At 32.8% G+C, this 24,462-nt stretch overlaps 4 protein-coding genes across 4 annotated transcripts; 2 read left to right on the top strand and 2 right to left on the bottom strand.

Annotated features, from left to right (window-relative positions):
* Positions 1-652: 652 nt before the first annotated feature.
* Positions 653-4,531, bottom strand: LOC122598426 (E3 ubiquitin-protein ligase At1g63170-like). The gene is made up of 5 exons (XM_043771020.1): positions 4,451-4,531; positions 2,262-2,999; positions 2,052-2,177; positions 1,589-1,877; positions 653-1,041 (listed from the first exon to the last, which is right to left on the bottom strand). The coding sequence occupies exons 2-5, from the start codon at positions 2,903-2,905 to the stop codon at positions 850-852; spliced, it is 1,251 nt and encodes a 416-aa protein (XP_043626955.1). The 5' UTR covers positions 2,906-2,999; positions 4,451-4,531; the 3' UTR covers positions 653-849.
* Positions 4,532-7,190: 2,659 nt separating this feature from the next.
* On the top strand, positions 7,191-8,190 carry LOC122597560 (acyl-[acyl-carrier-protein] hydrolase FATB2, chloroplastic-like). The gene is made up of 4 exons (XM_043770138.1): positions 7,191-7,312; positions 7,417-7,591; positions 7,732-7,800; positions 7,904-8,190. The coding sequence occupies exons 1-4, from the start codon at positions 7,191-7,193 to the stop codon at positions 8,132-8,134; spliced, it is 597 nt and encodes a 198-aa protein (XP_043626073.1). The 3' UTR covers positions 8,135-8,190.
* A 6,508-nt stretch (positions 8,191-14,698) lies between these two features.
* On the top strand, positions 14,699-18,491 carry LOC122598425 (serine/threonine protein phosphatase 2A 57 kDa regulatory subunit B' kappa isoform-like). The gene is made up of 3 exons (XM_043771019.1): positions 14,699-14,798; positions 15,800-16,977; positions 17,899-18,491. Exons 1-3 carry the CDS (start codon positions 14,771-14,773, stop codon positions 18,271-18,273), a joined length of 1,581 nt encoding a protein of 526 aa, XP_043626954.1. The 5' UTR covers positions 14,699-14,770; the 3' UTR covers positions 18,274-18,491.
* Positions 18,492-19,044: 553 nt separating this feature from the next.
* Positions 19,045-23,254, bottom strand: LOC122596536 (tudor domain-containing protein 3). The gene is made up of 7 exons (XM_043769133.1): positions 22,869-23,254; positions 22,282-22,443; positions 21,920-22,166; positions 21,599-21,787; positions 21,167-21,432; positions 20,407-20,571; positions 19,045-19,467 (listed from the first exon to the last, which is right to left on the bottom strand). The coding sequence occupies exons 1-6, from the start codon at positions 23,100-23,102 to the stop codon at positions 20,413-20,415; spliced, it is 1,257 nt and encodes a 418-aa protein (XP_043625068.1). The 5' UTR covers positions 23,103-23,254; the 3' UTR covers positions 19,045-19,467; positions 20,407-20,412.
* Between the last annotated feature and the right edge of the window lie 1,208 nt (positions 23,255-24,462).

The raw sequence follows: 24,462 nt of genomic DNA on the forward strand, positions 1-24,462 counted from the left end.
CTTTAAACATGAATGAATTTTACCAGGATATGTCTCAGAGTTTAAACCTTCAAGATAATTACGCCAATATCAGTAGATTTATTGGGTAAAGTTCTCTTCAAATGTTTTGAAATACGGAACTCATTGAATCATTCATGTAGATTCGACCTACAAGTGATTGTCATTTGTTTTTTATTGTCAACAGACATCAGGAACTCCTATATTGCAACCCCAATAATGACATGCATAAGAATTGCATTAAGGAATATATTTTTGTAATCCGATATATGTTCAATCTTGATAGCACAAGAAATATGTTCGGGTTTTAGTATATTAGTTGACAGTTACAAAAACCTGTTCAAGCAAAAAATAAGTTGTAACAATGACCTTTTGTGTTCACCTTTTATGCAGAGTTTGTGAATAATAGTTGGAGTGGCATGCTACGGATTTATTCCATTAGATATATCATATACTTAACTCGGCTCAAACTCAAATAAAGAGTTGACCGAAGTATCCCCACTTCGAAACCTTAAACACAAGTACATAGACCTTCACAAAACATGAAATCAAACGAACACAGCCCACGCGGTAATTATTCCACCATTTATAAATCAAAACATAAGGTTCTACCAAGAATTTTTCCAACTGTGTGAAGTTGTGAGAATGATGAATGTACAACATAGAATAGGATGTATGTTTATTAGACAAACACTATTAACAGCACATTTGATTGCATTGAATTTGATTTGTCTATACAATCCACAACTTGTCAAACGGTAAAAATGTAGATGACAATCAACTCAACATATTCTTATCTTCCTAAAGTCTTCAACTCCAAGGTTTGCTGAATCAGATTGAACTTCATATGTTTCATGCTTGTTGCTGATTTGAGTCTCCTGTAGATGATATCTCACTACTGCTCCCAATTTCAAACTTGCATAATGGACATGATGCATTGATTTTCAGCCATTTATCTACACATTCTATATGGAAGAAATGCGAGCAAGGAAGCTCTCTCAACAGATCATTATCAGCATACTTTGCCAGGCATATGCAACAAACCTGCACCATTTTCAAACATTTATGTTGAAATAGAGAGTCTGTATGGGCTTTTAAGCTTATGTTTTTTAGCTTATATAAGCCACTTTTTGATAAGCTAAAAATCAAAGCTTTTTAGCTTTTCTTCCTATTTTCCTTTCTTTTTCCTTTCAAAAGCCAAAAGCTAATCCAAACACTACATAAGAGCTTATAAACCTAAAGCAAAAAAGCCAAAAGCCACATATAATTTATAAGCATAAGCCAAAAAATATAAGCTAGGCCAAACACCCCCAGAGATGCATCAGGTGGCAACATCAATGGGACATTCAGAATGGGTATAACCCCCAAACACCCCCAGACCGAATTCGAATTGGATTAACCCCCAAACAATCTTTTGTCCATTTATAAAAGCTTTAGAAGATGAATAGCATATACCATTTTCATGCATTTTGCCAAATTTTAAAATAATTGGGTCTTGATCAAAAAATATTTGTGTCAATTGTACTTATACAAATACAAATTAACTAAAACAGAACCCAAATTGACTTATTTATATAAGTCAATAACTTACAGCATCTTCACCGGAGATGGCCCGTTCTTTGTCTGTCCCTGTTGCTAGAACCCCGCCTTCATCAACCCCTGAATCATTATCTTTAGTGTCGCTATTACCCTTCTTCACTTTGAACTTGTGTGTTGGCAGAGCATTAATAGATTCTTCACTCGCTCCTTTCACTTGATTCATATCCTCATGGACACCAAGGATAGAAATGATACAAGGCAGGCAACAACATATCATTCCACATAAAATGAAAGGCATCGCATAACCAATACAGCTAAACGTAAGAAATACTATACAAAGCCTGCAACAAATACCATGAAGAAACATAAGATTCCTATTAGGTCAAAGAAGAGAAACTCACTTGATACGTTATTGAGGTGTTTAGATTTCCTGATTTGCATTTCAAAACTAATTATCTAATAATCGTCTTTAAAAAGCAATAGAGACACCCTAATGTAGTATTTATTAGCAGCACCTGTACAAATTGGGAGCATCAGTAGATGATGAATGGCCTCCAAATATCCAAACATTTCCAACTACAAACCATACGGCAAAGAAGCAATCCAAAGCCATTTTGAAATGGTCCACAAGCATGGCAAGCCTTCAAAGAAGAGCAAATGTAATTAAGTCATTCAAATTTACAGCAAACTAATGTGAAAAATGTGTCAAATAAGAAGCCCATTACCTAGCACTGGAAACCAAATTAAGATTATTCCACATGTTGGGAGATGTGGCAGCAGGACGAGTTTCCTCTTCTGAAGAGCGAGCAAACGAGATTGTTATATAAGAATTTGGTTCCGGCGGATGGTTACCATCAGAAGGTGGTTGTTGATCTCGATTTGAAGCCAGCTCAGTAGCCTGATTCCGGTGGAGATATCTCCAGAATAAAAATGGAAGACTTGCGAAACATCCAGCTGCATAGCCCACAATCCAAGCAAATAAAGGAGTCTGGGGGTTTTCATTACGTGATACATATAAAACAACGACTGAAGCAATAATTTGCCCCAAGGTAAATACTAGCTCTATTGAAATCCATAACAAGGTGTCAAAAGGGCTCCACCGACGACGACCAAGGCCATCTCCTCTCATCGAGAGTGCATGTGATCCACTAGATGAATCGCGAACCAGTTGAGAAGTGGAAGCCAGCGGGGTACGAGCCAGCACTTGAAGAGAATCATTGGACGCATTTGATGAAGTGTCATCGTCACCTCCTCTCTCCAAATCAATTACATGCTGATTTTCATGGTTTCCTCGACTTTCCACAAGTAAAGGGAAACTGTCCGTTGGTTGGTCTATATTCTGTTCTTCGGGTGTCAAGGCCATTAACATTTACTTATAATTATGGAGGAAATAACATCACATAATTACCACTATACAAAGTTGACGCTTCAACCCAACTCTATCCACCATAAACTAAAGACTCCTGCAATATATGAACAGGAAAGAAAGTTAAAGAATCACAGTAATATGCAGAACAGACTTCACACTCTGTAATACATGAATTCTAAAAAATGCCATCAATTACTGTATTTGTTATGAACAAGAACAATGTGCATTTGCACGAAAGTTTAACAAAAAGCTACCTATCTTGTTCCAATCAGTAGAAAGAACTCCAATACGGCTATCAAAATTTCCAATACTATTCAAATGTCATGATAACTTGAGGAACAGAAGCATGGTAATAACCAATCAGGAAACAGGTAAAAACAGCTAGTAAAATAGCCAATGGTTTCAAACTGTATAAGCTTTAAAATAGCATTATGAACTATAAAGTCATCCCTTGAGTTAACTATTCCTTAAGGTTAATGCATACCTATTTTTTTGGAAAAAAGCAAGGCCACCTAAAAAGTTAAAGCTAGTGAGAATTGTACATGAGACGTCTTTTTGAGAATCGCAAGTGTTCACCACTTGACTATCCCTATGAGATAGTCTGATACTTCCATAAACTTACAGTTAATATATTCCATCTAACTTTAATGACTTCCAACAATAAAACTTGTATATACCTCAAGTCTAGAACAAATGAAATGATGAATGGCTGGCAATGGAGGTGGAGCTTATGTTTAGAGATGAAACATCGAAGTTGTGTCGGTATAAAAACAATGTTTGACAACGTAGCTCATGTTTGAGCTTAAAAATTTTACATAAAGGAAAAATCCAATAGAAATTCAAATAAAGGAAAGAACTTTTTGAAGGATATTTCCCTAAACTGGCATATTATAATCTCAGAGATACTTGAAGTAGCTTATGCTTTTCAAAAAGCTTTTCATAACAGTGTCAAACTTTCAACCACACAAAGCGTCTAACAGATACGTCTACTACATAATACGGCTTTTCAAGGATCCCAAAGCGTTCACCGCTCTACCACCATAACCAAATAGTCTAATACATAACTTCAATACATTTTCATCTACCCTAATACCTTTCTACCTATAACACTTCTATACACCTTTCTCCATATCTAAAAAAATTTCACAAAAAGAAAAACACACACACACACTTACAACTTGAATCAGCTGAAAGAACACCATGAACCTCCAATTTCATCCCCAAGTTTTAATCTTTTTACATTAAAAACAAAATCCCTTATTAAGATCCAGCTAAAAAGCCACTTTTTAAAATCTTGATTATTTTTTTTATTATTGTTTAATTTTTTGCAAATATATCAAATTTCTTGAAATTTCATAAATTGATTATAAATTTAAAAGGTTTTAACCAACCCAATTAACAAATTTACAAATTACATGAAACCCAGATAACGAAATAATTAAATTCAAGCAAAGAAATTATAAACAAAGAATATGATGTATAACCTTAAGTTTTTTTTTGCAATTAATTATAAACAAAGAATATGATTCAATCAAGAAAACGTACCAGTAATTTAACCTTGCAATTAATTTATTTTTTTGCAGAAAAAAGATATATAACCTTAAGTTTTTTTATTTTATGTTTCACCAAGAAAAGAAAGAATCAAAAAGATTTTGTATATTATCCCTGTTTTTGTTTGTTTGTTTGTTTGAGAAAAGGGTCAAAGTTTTGGAAAAAGTCAAACGGTCGTATTTAACTTGGCGCAAAAGTAACCACACCTACGAAAAGGCATTTTCTTCTAAGAAATATTTTTTAATTTGAGACTTCTCATTCACTATGCAAAGAATGAGCCTATTTAGATGGATAGTTCGATCGCATTTTAGTCGGGTTTTGCTATATTTAAAACTTAAAAGGTTATTATATGTTGATATGATTGATAATTATTTGATACAGCATACAAGCTAAACATAGTTTTCATATCTATAGTTATTATTTCCATTAATAAAGTCCGTTCTGAAAATTTAGGGACATGTTGCGAGTATTTGTCCTTACAAGAAAAGTAATCAGGTGTTTAAAGGATGCGAAGCATTGAGCCATATTAATCGTTAAATAGAGATTGCAAAAACGGGTGTGTTGGATAATTATGGCTCAAAAGTCAAAACAATACGTAGTGGGGGAGTTTCTTAATTATTTCGGGCGAGTAACCATGGATGGAACTTACTTAAGACCAAGGGGGGTTGTAGCCCCTCCAAAATTTAGTTTATTATGCTTAAATTAATTTATGAATTTACAATTTACAATTTATACTATAAAATGTAATGTAAACTTAGCTTTAACCCATCCAAATAATTTTTTTTATATTTTAGCCCCTTCAATATAATAGTTCTAAGTTCCGTCATTGCGAGTAACTCCAACATCGTGACATGCTTTCATACTAAAACTTCTATATTAATTACAGATAAAGATACTTTATTAGCTTTTTAATACTTGTACTATATGTGTTCTGTTTCTTGAGTTCTCACATGACGTTGCTATGGGTTTTTCTACATATATAATTAAGCCAGATATAGATATGGTCTACAACAAAACTATAGCATCCAAATTATGGTTAATTATAACATTAAGACAAAGAAAGAAAGGTTGCAAATATAACAGCTATAGATATATATGGAAATAGACAGAGAAATAAAGAAAGAAGCGCGCGCCAGATAATATATACTTATTATTAATTAATTAAAACAAACCCGTTTTGATTATCGATCAGTTTGGCCGAGGCTAGACTCGAGATCAATAAGTGGGTTGGTTTTGATTAATTAGTTTGGCAAATTAAGTAGTTGTTATCCTTCACACTCAGAAAGGCCAAATTTATTATTATGAACACCTAATTACTTAATGAGAATAATCCAGACCTAATTAAGTATAGCGCGGCCTAACCTAACCAATTAGATATGTGAACCAAGCTTACTACTCATTAATTGATTTTGTGCGGATGTGCTAACTTCAACTAGTATATACTTTAAAATATATAGTTAATTAAAGATTGTCACTAAACGTGGTAACTCACTTTCTATAAATAGGTTTGAACAATTATTGAAACCACATGCTAAATCCCAATTAAGGTTAGTAGATATTTCCTTTAGATTATTAATTATGGCAACCGTGACATCATCCTTTCGAACAGCTTTTTCCTCAAACCATGGCTTTGGCAGCACGAAATCTGGTAAGCTTGGACGCAAGTTAGAGACATTAAGTACGTGTGTGATTGAGACAAAATCCGCTTCTTCTTCTTCTTTGGGTTTGCAAGTTAAAACCAATAATTATCATGCACATGATCATCCTGGAACGGTAAATGCTACCACAGTAATTGGTGCAATGGATTGGAGTATGATTCTTGCTGCAATCACGACTATGTTCATGCAACATGATGAAATGATGTTCAACTCATCAAAGAAGAAGAAATTATGTGAAGATAGCGTTTCAGACATCGGTCTAGGGAGAATGATTGATGACTTTGTGTTCCGTCAAAATTTCAATATTAAGTCATATGAAACTGGGCCTGATCGAACAACGTTTATAGAAACACTGATGAATCAAATGCAGGTACATCACACATATATTGCAAATTTGTACGTACTTTAATGTACGTATTTCATATATGTTCTTTTTGTGTATATCAATTATATGTTCTTACTTTGCTTTTATATGTATATGATCGAGCTTGGTAGGAAACGGCTATTAATCATTCAAAGACGATAGGACTTCTAGGGGGTGGGCTAGCTTCAACACCGGAAATGAGCAAGAGAAACCTAATTTGGGTGGTGACCAAGATGCAATTAGTAGTGGACTGTTATCCGACATGGTTTGTTAGTTGATCTACTATATATAATTACATGCTTATGTTTGTTCATTTGGATAGCATACATGCATGGAATCCACATTTATAAGCATAGTAGAAATTTTATGGTTCATTCACTTCATTGTCTTTTTGATTATCACACCAGTCATAACAGATAAACTTATCAGCATATCATAAATTAAGTTGTTGTTTTTACGTGTTTAGCTGAACCATGAAAAGTCAAAATTAAAAAAAATAAAAAAAAGTAACTGGATGGAAACCCCCTGATTCCATGTACCATTTGGTAACCACGTACCAATCCCCCAGCCAGGCTAGTGCCCAGGTACCGAACCATGAAAAGTGATCATAAACTTGTTAGTTGTCTTTAATTAGGTTTAGCAATCAAGTGATTAAGAACTCGATATATAGCTAGGTAATTATTTGAACCTTAATGTTGCTTGACATGTTAAAATGGCCAGCGGTGATGTTGTTCAAATAGATACGTGGAGAGCTGTGTCCGGGAAAAACAGTGGGCGTACCGATTGGCTGTTTTGTGATTGCCAAACTGGCAAGATATTAGTTAGAGCTTCAAGGTACGTAAAGATCGATCTCAGCTCTATTAATTCTCACAAACATATAACAGCTCATGAATTATATGTTTCACATATAATTTACTGGAATATATGTCATGTGTTAGTAATTGGGTGATGATGAATAAAGAGACAAGAAAGTTATCCAAATTTCCAGATGAAGTTCGAGCCGAATTACAACAATACTTTGTGGATAAACCATCACCTATTATTGAAGTAAATGCAAGCACATATCAAAAACTCGATAAGCACAATAATGTATGTGTTCGTAATGGTCTAATGGTGAGTTAACATTAAAGATGTAGCCGAGCAACATAGTTAGTTATAATATGTTCTCTTTATATACCTATATATATATATATGACATGATCTACGAGTATATGACCTTGATATTCTTATATATACATGAATATCATATATAGGCAACATGGAAAGATTTGGATATGAACCAACATGTCAATAATGTGAAGTATTTTGCATGGATCCTTGAGGTAAGTTAGTTAATGTTGTATATATGTTGAGGATGGATTAATGTAGTGTATTATCATGCATGATTGATGAATTAACTAGCTAGCTACTTGTTATCGATCATAGAGTGTTCCAAAGCCAATTGAGGAGAAGTATGAGCTTGCTAGCATGACTTTAGAGTACCGTCGAGAGTGTAGAAAGGGCAGTGTGTTGCAGTCTCAAACTTGTATACTGAAAAGTAATGATGGGGTCGTTGATTATAAAGATGTTGAATGTCAGCACCGACTACAACTTGAGGGTGGTTCTTGTGGCGTGATCGTGAAAGGAAGGACTCATTGGCGACCAAAGTGCGTGTGAAAATAATTGAAATCAACACTCATGTGTTTAACACCTTGATTAGTATTCCCAAACTCATTAGTACTGAAGAAGTCATATTGATTTAATATTAATTTGGGATAAAATTAGTTAATATGAAAAATTGTGTTGATTAGAATTCCATGCCAGTATGCAACAGTTCAGTAGGGTGTTTTTGTGATTCATGATAATAGTCAAGAAACATGTGGCCCACAAACCAAAATGAAGACCCAATAGTTTGACTCGGAAAGTCAACATTTGTATAGTGTGCAAATCAAAACAAGTACTCGTAACTTTTTATTATCGGTAAACAAATTAAGAACATTAATTAAATTAAACACTTAAATAAAGATAATTAGTTCTGCACTATGTTAGTTTTATGGACTTTTAATACATCAAAATGATGCTTTTTAAGTATTCTCACCGTTCTTATTTTAAAACTATTCTCACTGGACTATATATATATATATATATATATATAGGGTAACACTCCAGTGAGAACAGTTTTAAAATAAGAACGGTGAGAACACCTTAAAAATATCATTTTGATGCATTAAAAGTCCATAAAACTAACATAGTGCAGAACTAATTATCATTATTTAAGTGTATAACAACACATTGGCCTGTCAAAATCAAAAAAATCATGTTTTTTGTTTTGTGCATCCATCTTGGATGCATATTCTTCAAAATAATGCATCCACAAAAAAACGTGATTTTTTTATTTTGACGGATCAATGTGTTGTTAAACACTTAAATAATGATAATTAGTTAAGCACTATGTTAGTTTTATGGACTTTTAATGCATCAAAATGATGTTTTTTAAGTGTTCTCACCGTTCTTATTTTAAAATTATTCTTATTTGATTGTCCCCTTATATATATATATATATATATATATATATATATATATATATATATGAGTACATGACAAATGGATTAGAGGCATGTCCAATTAGGGATGAATGATTTTACTACAGGTTGTTATTTCTGGAAATGATGGGTGGCAAATGAAGGGACTAAATTCATGATTGAATCAAAGAAGCATATTCTTCACAAATCAAGATCCCCAGCTGACCCACAAGTGATAAAATAATGTAACAACATTTGGATACCAAAAAAGGTGAATGTGTTTGCTTGGAGGGCCTTGCTAAATCGTATGCCTACTTGGGATATATATATATATATATATAAGCTAACAATAAAAAGGAATGTAAATATTGTAAATCTGATTTTTGTGGTGAGGTTATGGAATGCTTGGACCATATATTAACTTCATGCATATATGTATGGTTGCAAATGTAATCTGGGCTGATATTAATAGCTAGGTGCTGTAAAATCACGCACACCAATATATACATTTTCGTGCAACGACTTATTTGGTATCCATCGAGACTTACCACTTGAGGAAAAAGTCATAACTGCATGTTCGTGCTTATATGGAAGGCAAAAAATGGGATCATTTTTGATAAGTAATCTTAAGTTCTAATGTCTTAAGCGAAATCAAATCATTATCGATCACATCGTATTTATGGATTAAAAATAAGATGTACTATATAGTATATAAATTGGAGAATTGAAGTTATATATCCTTTGATAATTAATGGAGTAATAGTTTGTGTAATTTATTTCAGTATTATGTGTGCAGTGAGTCAATAATAGCAGGTACAAGAATTAAAAATTTAATAACATTTCCTTTTTAACTATTTTATAAGTTCAGTCCAGTTGGTCAGAGATACTCTCAGTTTTACTCAAGGTTTTAAGTTTGATCTCTAGGGATGGCAAAATTTTTGGGTTTTTTCTCTGAATACTTAATTGTAACGGCTCATAATCAACATCTCGTGTCTAGGGTACATGTAAGACTTCACCATTATACGGTGAAGTTTTCTCGATGTCATATGCCTACCGAATGTTAGAGAAAAAAAAAATAATAACTCAATGAGACAATGAATGGATTAATATATGAAAAGATTTAGCTAGTTGTGGGCTAGCTTTATCTCACTATCATGAAAATGAATTATAAACAAAGGATTCTTTTCTTGATGAACAATCATATTCACATGGTGTGATATAATTATGATCAAGGGGAAGTGACATCGCATTATTAGGCCACCACATGTGATGAGGTTTAAGAGGAATTTATCCATAACATTTACATTTTATGCTGTATTTTTTTAGGATTCTATTTTTCGTTTATTAGTAGCATGTGTGTGTATATTCCAAAACTTACCTCCAAATGTTGAAGAGACAATTAATTACGATCGCACTCATGTTACAATACGTAATAGTAACAGTTATGGTGTACAAATTATCTATGTTAAGTTTATCTATAAATTTAAAATATCTATAATTCTCCTCCCCTTTATTTTTTCCTCATTCTTAAATTATGTAGTTAATGTACCAAAAACATCTCTCGATATATTATTAGAAAATAATTTTTAAAATTTCACAGTTAATTAGCATAATTGTGGGATTTTTTCCCCTAAATAAGTGTTTAATTTGTACGGGTACAATAGTAATCTAGATTTTAAAATTTTGAGTAAATTAAAATATGTTGTAAATTTATATTCCCTATTAAAAATTATCCCCACATGGTGAAAATTACGTAAATTGGGATATACGAAATATCTAGACTGCCATTTTGGCCACCCAAGCACATTTTTCCAGTAAACTTACCTCCTCTAATTTCTTAAAGTTTTAACAAATATCAATCCCTTATTTTTAGTAAAATATCTACCTTAATTTTGCCATGAACTTATAATGTCTATAAATCATAACACTCATATGCGTATACCATAGCACAAAATTCTCATCTCAAACTAAAACCGTTGTTCTTCGTTTGTGAATCTATTATGGAAATGACATCCATGTTCTTCCGGGCAGTGACATGAGCGGCACGATACACGGGTACCATGCTAGTAATATATAATAAAATTATATATCAAACATTTTATAGATATAGTTATTTTCTTTGTTTTAATATTTAGTTACATGATCGGGTTTTCTTTTTAAAATAATGTTATGTAAGATATATTTTTAACTCACATTTTTAAAATTGTAAGTTATTAAAAGAAGAGAGAAAAAACAGATGATAACTTTTAAAAAACACCTTTTCTCATTATTTAAATTTTACAAACAAAATAATAATATAAAAATCTTCATAAAACAATACTAAATACCCACAAAATTTAAGTAGGATAACATCATTCTTATGTAATAAAAAGAGTGATCGAAAAAATCGTTCTTATGGTTTGTCCAAAAAATTAGGTTTCATGTTTAACTTTCAACAAGACAATGACAATTTTTTATATACGGATTATGTTTAGATTTAATCCTTTACATTAATGACCATCAAACTTCACATGCATTTTACGTGAGGATATTAAGGTCATTTTCACCTTTAAAGACGAATATAAAAGAAAACAAAGAAAAGAATTTTGAAAAATCACTATCGGGTATTTAGGGATGGAGATAACCTAAATACCTCATGTGAAAACTTAACAGAAGCCCCTTGACGGTCGTTATCGTATAAGATCGAACCCAAACCTTATCCGCCTATAAATGATTGTCATTGTTGTTTCAGAAGTTAAAGGATGAAACTTGACTGTTTGTATAAACCATAAGAATGAATTTTTCCGATCATTCTAATAAAAAGTTGTTAGTGTGAACATGTGAGGTATAGTTTTGGGTGTTATGTAATCTGATTTTTTAAGTTGTTAGAGATATATTTTGGTTGTAATGTGTGTACCACCTTAATATGATAGTGTAACTATTAGATTGCTGGCAATATTTCACTCACTTTTTTTTCACCGTCACTCATACCATATTTCACTATTTTATTGACAATATTTCCCTTATCCACCACTTATATCATGTTAGACCATTATTAATCGTTCACCTTCTTCACCTACACTTTTTCATGCCACATCAACATTACTTTCTTACCACCATCACCTTTTCTTTTCCCCTTAACCATTCACCTTCAAATTTAAATCCCTACTATACCCTACAAGATACCATACGTCCATACTAACCAATCAAAATAAAACAAAACACACAAATGGACCACATTTAACCATTCACTTTAGGTGATCTCAATCACCTTTTATTTTTCACCTAATAGCTTTAACAATTCACTTCGCTTCACCTTTGCTACACCGATTATGTTAACCAACCTTTACAAATGGTCTACCTCATATATATAAATAACTCCATAAAAATAGAAAAATTAAAAAGAATCTTCCACTTTCCATATTGCGGGGAACCTCCCCTTAAACCCACACCACACCGCACAATTTTTTGTTGACGGTAGTGTTCATGTGTAACATCACACTCACCATGAGCGGTGCCACAGAGGGGGAAGGGGGCCAATGACTCTTTTTGAATTTATCTTTCATAAACTTTTTAATTTTATCTTTTTTAATATTATTTTTTTTGCACTCATCGTTCAAAACTTCCTTATGATGCCAAACACTTAGTAATGCTCTAATATTTAATTAGTCAGCAAGGTTGGGATGAGAAACTATCTTGTCAAACATTTGGCAAAAGTAATTGCGAAACGGTATTGGCATGTGAGCTGAGCGTTTATGTGTACTATTTTTTATTTAAAAACACCGTGGACATCAAATAACTACTTATTTTTATTCTGTTTTTGTAAATTTTGAAAGCAACCCATCAACACATGGTAGATATCAAATAAAGTATAAAACGAATCTAAGAAACTACAAATGATAATGTTGACACATGTATTTAACAATTGTTTGATTGGGTTTATACTTTAAAAGGTGAAATAGAAATATTTGGTTAGGAATGAAAGCTTTTAAGTTTGATAATTTTTTGGGTTTTGCTAAACAAAGTCTTAAAGGTTTTCGTTAAGATCCATTAAATAGTTGTACACTTACCATAAAAATTAGGATTGAGCTTTTGATATAGAAACATACAACATTTTTATGCACGTTAAGTGAAACCCTAAAATATTCATATAGTATTTTCCTAATTTTTTTTACTAATAACTTTTTACTAAAGTTTCTACAAACCGATAAGGTACAAAATGAAGACCAAAACTTCAATTCAGAAGCTGAAATACAATGATGCCTGACTTGAAACTTTCCTGCTATGAAAGCTTGATTTAATATATGCTTTAATTTGTCTTTCTTTTTAAAAAAAAAAAAATTGTTTATGATATTTTTGTGAATCTTTTTAAAAAACTAAGTTTATCGTTCTTTTCAAGTTTGCCTCTATGATAGCAATATGTATGATTCTGTCTTTGTGCGCCCTTCTTTTTAGCTATTTTATCTTGATTACCAACAGAAAAATAATTAATCTTTTTAACTAAATTGTTTAAAATCTTCCTAATCAAAAGATGATAACGAGTGACAAAATCAAGGGATCCGGAAAAAGAATTAATGGAATACACATATCACAATCTTATGATTTTAAAAAGATATTTAGCTAATTTTTAAAATTATATATCATTTCTCATATATTTTAAGGGAAATGAATAATGCTCATAACAACATAGCCTAAAAATCCTCCTAACTATTAGATGATGACATATGGAAAAATCCGGGCAAGATTAAGAAAGAGAATTAATGGATACCACATGTCACTTTCTTATAATTTTAAAAGGAATTTAGGCTAATCTTTATGAGGATTTATCATTTTTCATATCTTAAATGTGGAATGATTAATTCCTAATTCATTATCCTAAAAATCCTCCTAATTTATTGGATGGTGACATGTGAAAATTCGAGAAGAGATTAAAAAAGAGATTAAGTGAAATTCACTTGTCACATTTCAAAAATTTTAAAAGAATTTTTAGGTTAATGGTTAAGAGGATCAATTATTTTCTAATTTGAATATATATGGAAGTATATGGCTCCATATTGTTCTTTAATAAATTGTTTAATCTAACGAGCATGTTACCCGCGCAATACGGCGGCGATGACATTAGTTGCGATGTGATGGCGTCGACGGATGATGATGACGTCTACATCAAGTGGTGTAGAAATTTGATACAAAGATATTTGAAATTAGGGATAGCGAATATATCTTTTTAGAAGATTATGGAATTAATTTTATATAGTAGTATAGATAATATACAATGTCAATGACAATTCTGGTGATTCAAAAAGAGAAATTACTAGAAATAAAAAAGACTCTTTTACTTTATAAGGGAGTAAAGATAAGTTAAAAAACCCCAAAACTAAAAATCGAACAAAGAAAACAAAATTTGACAGAATTAAATTTAATGGTTTTTGTTTTCAAAACCAAAAACTTCAATTCAATTTTTGATTTTAGATAAAATCAAACTCAAACTGAACTATATTCATTGCTATTTAAATTAAGAGTTTCAGTAACTTTTAAAGCTTCATCCAGCAAAACTCTTTAAATTATATAAATACAATATAGTATAGGGAGATAATAGTGAGGGGAAAATATATATACTTAAAACAAAAACCATTTCTTGGATCCTGACAGAAAGAAAAAAGTGATTGAAATGGGCTCCATTTTTACCATTATTATTATGATTATGTCTACAATTTTAAGATTTTAACCTGAAAGAAATTTCTCTCTCTTCCATCTTTCTCTCTCTCATTTGCATGTCTTCTTCACTTTGATTCTCACTCTCTCTCTAAAACCCATGTCCATTTTTGTCCCAGAAAGCCCAGGTAGTATATTCTCTCTCTCCTTCTCTCCATGTATGTACATACATACATATACATACATATATGTTTCTATTCTATATATGTATAGATTTTCTGTGAATACCACCTGATTCTTTAGTACTATTGACTTATAAATTATTACTGCCATCTTTTAATATATAATAAATGACATGTTGCTATTTGACAAAACACTACTGGCATTATCAATCACATTTTAATATTATATATTTTTGTTTCAGTTTTTTTTTTCTGACATATAATTGTTAAAGTTGTAACCTTTTTTTCAAGTTTGGGGGTTTTGGGCTTTTTTCTGATCTGGGTTTTCTTGCCATATTTTGTTATACATTTCTTTTTTGGTATGTTTGTAGATCCTGATCTGGGGTTTAGATCTACACATTTTTAGTACTGTTGTAATTTTCTTCTTATTTACACTTTTTTTTAGTATGTTTTTGAATGTCTCTTAGATCTAATTATAATATTTTGTTAAGTGCATGAGCAATGGGTGTTGGGTTTCCTTAAAAAGTTTAGATTTTTCATATACATAGTACTGTATGAGATTTTCTTGAAAAGTTTAAATTTTTATAAAATGAGGTTTCTATAATCTTCTTGAAAAGTTAACAACTTCAAAGATATAATAAACAGTAATAGTTTTATTGGTTGCCTGGGAATAACGATTTTATTCACGTATATGGACACTGCCTAGCTGGGTAATCTGATGATTTTTTTATTTAAACTTACCTTGATAAGTTCAAAAATTTTCATATAATATACATCCTAATTTTTAATTTTTTTTTTTATAAGTGAGGTGATAAGTTTTCTCTATATATGATTTAGCTCAGCAAATGTTTAGGAGAAAATTTTTAATTCATTTTTTATAAATTTATTAGTTAATGAAAAAAGTTGTTTTTTTTTTCTTTCAGGTTTTACAATTATAATTTATGGATCTCTAATCACCTCTACTTCCTGTGCTTTGCTAATGATAATTATAAATATATGTATTTCAGGCTTATTGTTGGCTGCAAATTCATCTATTTCCACTATGCTTAAGCAGATTCTTGCAAAACTCCCTCGAAAATCGTCAAAATCCAATCCAAATTATTCCGACGAAAGTAAAGGAACCACTGATTTGAACAACAATGGTAGCTTTACAAACACTTGTAATGTTATTTCAAGTCGGTTAAACGTTGTGAAAAAGATGTCATCGTCTATTTTCCCTACGTCTAATGGTGAGATGATCCAGCCTCATTTGCCATTTAAAGATGTCCAAAACTCAGAAAAGGCAAGGCTTTTGATCAGTAAATTGAATCTTTGCTCGATTATATATGATTTTAATGATCATGATAAAGATAACGTCGAGAAAGATCTAAAACGCCAAGTTTTAGTCGAGATTCTTGATTTCCTAGTTTCTGAATCCATAAAACTCAGTGAACCTGCCATGTCTGCGATTTGTAAAATGTGCGGAGACAATATGTTCCGTGAGTTTCCTCCAAAATACTCCAATTCATCACGTGGTGAAATGGAAGATGAAGATCCTTGGTTTGATCCAGCCTGGTCACATCTACAACTTGTTTATGAAATACTCCTTAGATTTGTTAGTTTAAGCTCCGTTGATCCAAAAGTTGCTAAACAATATATCGATCACCCGTTCTTGTTGAGATTACTCAATCTCTTTGATTCCGAGGATCCACGAGAACGTGACTGTTTGAAATCGGTATTACATAGAATTTATGGTAAATTCATGGTTCATAGGCCGTTTATTCGAATGTCTGTCAGCAATATTATCTACCGCTTTGTGTTTGAAACTGAAAAACACAATGGCATTGCTGAATTATTAGAGATTTTTGGTAGTGTGATTAGCGGATTCGCATTGCCGTTAAAGAAAGAACACAAAATGTTCTTGTCACGGGTTCTGATTCCTCTACATAAACCAAAATCCATTGGTAATTATCATCATCAGCTGACGTATTGTATTGTTCAGTTTGTAGAGAAAGAACCAAAACTTATGAGTGTTGTGATAAACGGACTGTTAAAATATTGGCCTGTGACAAGTAGTCAGAAGCAGTTGATGTTCTTGAGTGAGTTGGAAGAGTTACTTGAGTTGATCCGTTCAGATGAGTTCGAGAAGATTATGGTTGAGTTGTTTCGTCGTCTTAGTTGTTGTCTTGAGAGCTACCATTTTCAGGTAAGCTTTTGTAGCTTAGAATGCTTTAAATAGTCTGAGTTTATGTTACATAGTGCATGTTTTAGTCAATTTAGATGCAGAAAGGTACACTGAATGATACTCAAAGGGTTATAATACCCCTACATCTATTAATCAAAGAAATTAGAGGTGGCAAAATGGATACCGTATAGTTCACGAGTCAAAAGGGGTAGTTAGGTAATGTTGTCATTTCATCAATAACCTTGTTTAGGAGGTTTATGCCTTAAAAATACACTTCGGACAACTTTTGAGTGTTGACCCAATTCCTTTTAAGCTATTCTTTTTTACCTGCTGTAGATAAAATGTGTTCATTAATTAATACAGTAGTAATTGTAAATTCATGGCAGTTCAAGATAGCCTGGTCCATCATCATTTTGATAGAAACTCTTTTTGACCTTTACCCAATTCTAATTGACTTGCCCATTTTGCCACGTATATAGGTGGATCTACATGATCACTCAGTTACACTTGGTTAGTCGGTTCTGTTGGACCATAAATGTCGTTAGAGTTGGCAATATTGGCCCTGTACTTGTGAATGTATTGGTTTTTGTCATGTTTTAGATATATGAGAACATAATTGATTGGAGATGTCAAAAGGTTCCTAAAGCCAATTTTTGTGGAGACTGAAGTTACCTTTTTTGGCTAAAAAACAGATAATTGATAGTATTCTATTAATACAGTTCTAGAATGAATTTAATGCATCAGTTATTTACAAGTTATTATATAAAAATTCTCAAAATTGTATCTCAGGCCAACCTTGTGTGTTTCCTGTTTTCACCCGCTCGGTAACATATTGACTGGGTTGGGTTAGTCTGATTTTGTGGTTTGGCGGTTTTTGGACTAGCATATGCAGGCACTTATCTTATTATAAAAACGAGCTGATCTGGTGATCATTATGTGCAGGTGGCTGAACGAGCACACTTCTTGTTGAACAATGAACACATACGCCATCTTATAATCTCTAACAGGCAAGTGATCATGCCTATAGTATTCTCGTCATTACAACGCAACTCCAAGAACCATTGGAACCGCACAGTACTGAATCAAACACAAAATGTCATGAAGATATTTCATGAAATGGATGAGGCGTTGGTGCTTTCGTGTCAAAGCAAGTACGATGAGGACAAATCAGCCATCACTGTGGTAGCTGAGAGACGGCAATTAACATGGGAGCACCTTGAAAATGTTGCCAGCGGTAGTGTTGGTGGTTTCCAACCTATAGTTGGAAACATTTCTGTTTTAGAGAAAACCGCCACTGCTACGTGTGTTGTCTCTTGATAGTGAAGTACTGAGCACTTAGTTAACAGTTTTCTGTATTATCTCGAAAGAGATCTCACCAAGTGTCCTGAGATCTCCAATGTTACGGTTTTTTATTGCAAGAGATCTCAACCAAGTGTCATGAGAAGCTCCAATGTTTGATATTGTTTTTGTAGTTTGAGAGTGTTATTGCTCTCAACTCAACAATGGTGTTATGTATATCAGTGGTCTTGTGTCAATTTTTTGATCATGTAATCTAATGTTCATCAGTGATCTGTATTGACTTAGATCTCACATATGTCAAGAAGGATTGGCCCGTCTAAATTTGCTTAAAATGGTAGCCATAATAATTTCAAACCTAAATTATTAACATTCAGGTTAGGTTTGGAGAATGGAGAATGAAACACCAATCAGCAGAGGACCACATGGATCGGAATAAGCTTATTACATTTAATCGTCTTGTATTAACTTGTTGCAAAGATAATTCAGATTGCCATTTCTCGTTAAATTGGCTGAAAATTGATACATTCTCTTTTAAATTGGACTTAATAATTCCTGTAGTACCACTACAGAGACATAGTGCATAGATTTCATTTATTCTCCATCCTCTTTGATATTTGTCGCCATTATGTTGTTGGGGGCTATATCATTACTATCCGCAAATTCATCGATTACTGCAACAAGACCAAACACACCTTACAAGCTTTACAGAACAATCTTTTGTTACAAGGTTGTTCTAGTGCCCGCTTATTGACATTTGTTCAAACAAATTACGGTCTGCGAGTTCACAAGTTTATTACTACTAAGAATCGATGCATCTTCATTCATTTTCCATAAAATTTAATAGAATGGTCTAATCTCCAATCCAACCACACTGTTTACACCTATTACCTAACCTGTTCATTTTGTCACCTCGTTATAGTTGCACACCCAAAGAACTAATCATTACAAAACGATAAGGAATTTGTAACCAGAAACCAAATGTTAATGTCCAAAACAAAAAAATGTATTGCAAGACTACTCTTTGTACAACGAGCTACGCTTTGTATGAAGCATAAACTTCTGGTACATATATCTCTTGTCGCCATGATACATAAGCTCATCCGAGCATTTGAAGCCACATTCAAATAAACACGAAAGAGCACACAACACATTCATCTCTTCTGGTGTTTAACAAGACCTCATTTCTGATTATAAAGGATGCTAACATGATTCCTGTCAATTAAAAAATATGAGTATATAATCTGTAGTAATCAACCACCTACGATCATTCTGAAAAAGAAATGTCTAAACCTTCAACAAATTGATAAATAGGAATATATAATTACTACTCATCCGTACCAAAAGAAATGTCTCCTATAAAAATGTGTAGAGTATTAGGAATGTGCAATGATTATACTGTTTACCAAGAAAATCATTTATACCCGCTAAAATCTCTCTTGATTGGTTACGATATAATAATGGGCATTTATTTTGAGACAACCAAAAATAGATATATAATATGGACATTTAAATTGGAACAAAGGAAGAACATAAATCCCCAATTTCCCTGAAAAGGGGAAGAAACGGAATTCTTAACAGTAGACATGTGTATTTCTCATTATCTTAAGATTGCAAATTCATCTTCTCTGAAGATGCATTCAAAAACGTTAATTTTTTGAACAGAGAACACTCTATGCTCATTTGTATGGTTTTCATGTTAGTGTTGTCGATTAGAACACTCTATGCTCATTTGTAAGCATGATACTTGCCTAAGATTTTGGTATACTGATATTAACCTCATATATTCGATCTATATTGAATGAAAAAGCAGTAGGAGAAATAGCATGGTTTAAATATTTTATTGCTTTCAAATTCATGATAATGTAGTGATAGTTTTTGAAATTTTATTTTCCAAGGATGTTTCTCTAGAAAAACGAGCAAAAGAATTAAGGCTTGACATAGATGGGATGGAGTTAATTAAACTGCAAGGAAACCTAAAAACTGTTAAGCAACTTGAGTTGGGAGGATATCTTTACTTTAGATTAATTTATTTTAGTTTCAGTATCATATTCTACAAGTACCTGTGAAAGAAATACTTGATTTTGTTCTGTTAGCCTGTTTATATTGTTAGTTAATATGTAAGACTCAAGTATATCAAGCTGACAAGGTTACCTCATATTATCCAGCTCTGCCACGACCCCTCCCTCTTCTTCTGCCTCTTCCCCCTCCTCTTCCTCTAAATTCACCCCTACCATGGGATCCAGGATCATCTCTTTCAAAACTAAACATGCTCGTTCTGATATCATCTGCTTGTGTCACATGAGGGCCCCTCTGCTCCTGAACCAATCAGAACATAACCAAGTCAAATCATTTACCTAATCTGAGTTATGATTGTGATTGCATAAAGCTGTTTGAAACAAATGACCTTTTTCACATTAAATGGTAGTTGATAAATGACCATACTCCCTTTTTACAATGTTGAGGTTTTGCCAAAAAGCTATTAGCCTAACAGAATACGTAGGTGCCAAAATGGGTAGGTTGGTTAATGGGTCAATGAAGCCTTCTGTTGAAACAGGTAATTATTAGTGTGGGTCGGTTGGTTGACCAATATCCATTTTCATCCAGTTTTTAAGAAAATTATAAAAATAATGGACAGAATATGATTATAAAAACTATTTTTATCACAAAAATAATCATAAAAACCATAATTAAGCAACTTAGCAGGTAGTATGCAATAAAAACACACTCTAGTGGAATATTTCAACAGGTTTAACCCGTTTGGCTCTTTTGGATCATTCCCTTTCCAGTCAACATTTTTGATCTGACGCATTATGGTAAAACATAACCCAAATCGAGTTACTCTTATACAAATAGGTAGAAATTGACACCTCTAGCAAAATATAACATAACTGAAGCAAAAAGGATTACTAACATGAAAGTCTTCTAAATCAAACTGGTTTTGCAGCTGACGTGCAAGATCTTCATCTTGATTAACTTTAGGGATTTCTTGTATCAATGAGGAGCTCCCACCGGCTCTTTTTCTCTCCCACTCATCTAGAGTTAGAACAGCAGAATCATCCTCATCCTTACCCCTTCCTCTTTGTTTCCAACCTCTAGAATGTCCTTCATTGCGGTTACTCATTTTCTGAAGAAGTTTTTGTGCAGCAGCCTGATTTTGTACAGGGACAGACTCGGCTACTGTCAAACATAAAGAACTCTTATTGACAGTGAATCAGATGCAAAAGAAAATATATTTGATTATTTATGCGAGTAAATACTCTTTATGCTTTAGATTTCATAGTTGGCCTTAACTCATCATATTGTTATAATATTACAAAAAATAAAAATACAAAAAATACAACACCTTCTTTTGGTCTTGCTTCAGAAGCAGGCTGTTTTTCATTGGTTTTCTCAGTAAGAGAACCTGAATTTACATTATGATCCCTACTACCGGCTTTCAGATCGGGAGGTCGTAATCCAGATGTCTGTGAAGGACCAGACCTTTGACCCTTTTCAATAACGGTGGGTCCAGAAGCTTTTGCTATAGAATTATCTGCAAGTAATCACCAAGACGATAGAAATAAGAACCAAACAGCTTTTAAAGAATTTGAAATAAGACGCTCCTCTTTTATTGAGCATATAAAATATAAACAACTCTCAGACAACAACGTTCTTTTATACTAACCAGAAGATCTGCTATGTTGATTGATCCGACGTGAAGGTGCCCCGGCCTGAAGCTTCTCAAAAGGTGGTGGGCCACCTGTGTCATCACTATGTGACGGCTTTAAGCTTGAGCGGGTAAACCCTGCATATTTTTGGTTCATCTCCCACTCTTCATACAATGATGGAACAATACCTCCAAGAACAGTTACTACCTTTGCATTCAAGCATAAAATACCGTTGTGCATTACAACCTTATTTTCCAAGCGGACCTGTTAACCATAATAAGCAGCAAAGCAATGAAAGATTACCCTCCAACGACAAGAATGTCAATCTACACAAACAAAAAATGAGGTTTCATTGACTGGGCACAAAAAGCCAATTTACCTTTGTGCCGGGAGCTACATTATCTGGAATGGATGGTATATGAGCAAACTCTATAGCAATTACATCGGAATGTCCATCAGTAAGCTTCAACCTCAATAACCGTTTACCACCTGAAGCACTCTCAGCTATGCTACTTTTACTTATATCCCTTACAGAAGTTACCTACATAAAAACAACGAAATAGTCGCAACTCACAATTTTACAACAGAAGAATTTTAGACCTCTACTTAACTATTCTTCATCACATCAGAAAACTAATATAGTAATGTGTCAACCCAAAGTAGCCCACTTGACCAGTGAGTAAGTGACCCATTTCAACCTGAACACATATTGGCGCGTTTGACCCGGTAATCCAATATAACCCGTTTCAACCTGATTCCATTTTGGCCCATTAGACCAGGTTTTCAATATTACCTGTTGCTATAATGACCGTTGTTATCCAACCCACCCATTTCGCCATCTCTAAACTATCAAAACCTAAATACTCCAAGTAATGTAGTCTATGTTGATAATGCAGGTAGATAAACAAATAAATCATTAAGAAAACGAAGAAATAAGTGAAAATAGTAGAAGGAAAAAAGATATACTTGAAGGACTTTTGGGCCTTGAAAATGAGAAGATTTGCGGAGGGTAGCTGGGTCGGGTAAAAACTTGGCTCCGAATGATCGTAAGTCCAAGTTACAAAGCTCCGATTCGATAGCAGTGGGTGAAGGTGGTGTTTGGATTAGGGTTTTAATATGATCAACATCTCGGAAACACCAGCCTTTGCTACTTAGGGTTTCGATTATAGCATCTAATGATGATGACGATGAACTCGCCATCTGTTTTTTAGCGCCTATTAACACTAGACTACACTGTTTGATTTTTAACTATGCTTCTTATTTATGGGTCTTCTTTCCCTTTTTCTTTTCTAAAGATTTCATTTGGCTTTATATTAGTTGGGACGGGTGTACGTGTAACTGGTGTGTTTAAAACTTTGATATCTGAATATTTGGATGCTAAGGCGCGTTTGGTTCCCTGTTATTGCAAAGAATGAAATCCGTCAAATGAATTAGATTTTGAAAATGTTTTTGTTTTCTTAATATTCAAGAGAAGAAAGGAATGAAATTTCATTCAATAACCTCAAGGAATGGAGATTTCATCAAATGATGGAATGTTTACATTTCAATAGAATGAAGATCCATCATCTTTTGACAACCAAACGTATTACGGAATGAAATTCAATTCCATTTCCATCATATTCCATCAGAATCTGTGAACCAAACACACCCTAAGAATTGTTCATTCGAAATCCGAATCCAAAGTTCCAAATTGATATTCAAAAATCGGATTTAAAATTATGAATTAAAATAACGGATTATCTGAATAATTAAAAACTTTCTAAGTATTTCAGATTAGTGCAAAAAAAAATTTCGATGGCAAATCATCCTATATATGACATGCTTTCATTTCCTTGACATGCTATTAACTACTTCATAGTCATGGCTACTTTAGAATCGTACCGAGCTCAGATTTTTATTTTTTTATAATGACGTTAGTAGCTCAAACTATAACAGTGACATCCAAGCAGGGAGTATGCTAAAAGTTGAAACCTGAAGACACACCTAAAAACCAAGGGTACGATAACACAGACCACATGCGTCTGAAGAGGTAAATGACCGAAACCATAAAGAAGTGAGATTCGATATCAATTTTCCAAGTCAACATCCCCTTCTTCAGAACTCCAAAAGAAGGCTCAAAATGTTTCTTGGTTTGTTGGATGTGATAAGGATGGAATGAATTCAAGAAGAGAACCAAGGAAATTTTCATATGGAACCAACTTTATGTACTCGTTACTACATATTTTGTACTTCTTTGGATTGCAGTTAATTGCAAAATACTGATATATATAAAATTATACAAGTAGACATTAAAAAATTAGAATAATATTTTTTTGTAGATACTTGTATAGTTTAACATTTTATAGATTCAAATTAGTTTCATAAGCTATTTATAATAACTTTTTTTTAAAAACTTTTCTTTAACTAAACTATAAATAAGTGTGAATTTGTGATACAAACTGAACTTTTGGCTTAAGTTAAGCTTTTCTTTATTTTTATTTTTTTTGAAAAGTAAGCTTATCCATAAGTAAGAAATATTTACCATGATATTGGGCCAATGATCGGCCTGCCTTTTAAAAAA

Source organism: Erigeron canadensis, chromosome 4, assembly GCF_010389155.1.
Source record: "Erigeron canadensis isolate Cc75 chromosome 4, C_canadensis_v1, whole genome shotgun sequence".
In the NCBI taxonomy this organism is placed as follows: Eukaryota; Viridiplantae; Streptophyta; class Magnoliopsida; order Asterales; family Asteraceae; genus Erigeron; species Erigeron canadensis.

Excerpts from the sequence above, each read along its gene's own strand:
- LOC122598426 (XM_043771020.1), bottom strand. The coding sequence starts at position 2,905 with ATGTTAATGGCCTTGACACCCGAAGAACAGAATATAGACCAACCAACG. Across the intron at positions 2,178-2,261 it reads AATTTGGTTTCCAGTGCTAG|GCTTGCCATGCTTGTGGACC; the intron begins GTAATGGGCTTC and ends TCTTCTTTGAAG. Across the intron at positions 1,042-1,588 it reads CCATCTCCGGTGAAGATGCT|GTTTGTTGCATATGCCTGGC; the intron begins GTAAGTTATTGA and ends AAAATGGTGCAG.
- LOC122597560 (XM_043770138.1), top strand. The coding sequence starts at position 7,191 with ATGGCCAGCGGTGATGTTGTTCAAATAGATACGTGGAGAGCTGTGTCC. Across the intron at positions 7,313-7,416 it reads ATATTAGTTAGAGCTTCAAG|TAATTGGGTGATGATGAATA; the intron begins GTACGTAAAGAT and ends GTCATGTGTTAG. Across the intron at positions 7,592-7,731 it reads GTGTTCGTAATGGTCTAATG|GCAACATGGAAAGATTTGGA; the intron begins GTGAGTTAACAT and ends TATCATATATAG.
- LOC122598425 (XM_043771019.1), top strand. The coding sequence starts at position 14,771 with ATGTCCATTTTTGTCCCAGAAAGCCCAG. Across the intron at positions 14,799-15,799 it reads TTTTGTCCCAGAAAGCCCAG|GCTTATTGTTGGCTGCAAAT; the intron begins GTAGTATATTCT and ends TATGTATTTCAG. Across the intron at positions 16,978-17,898 it reads TTGAGAGCTACCATTTTCAG|GTGGCTGAACGAGCACACTT; the intron begins GTAAGCTTTTGT and ends CATTATGTGCAG.
- LOC122596536 (XM_043769133.1), bottom strand. The coding sequence starts at position 23,102 with ATGGCGAGTTCATCGTCATCATCATTAGATGCTATAATCGAAACCCTA. Across the intron at positions 22,444-22,868 it reads AAGGCCCAAAAGTCCTTCAA|GTAACTTCTGTAAGGGATAT; the intron begins GTATATCTTTTT and ends GTTTTTATGTAG. Across the intron at positions 22,167-22,281 it reads ATGTAGCTCCCGGCACAAAG|GTCCGCTTGGAAAATAAGGT; the intron begins GTAAATTGGCTT and ends TATGGTTAACAG.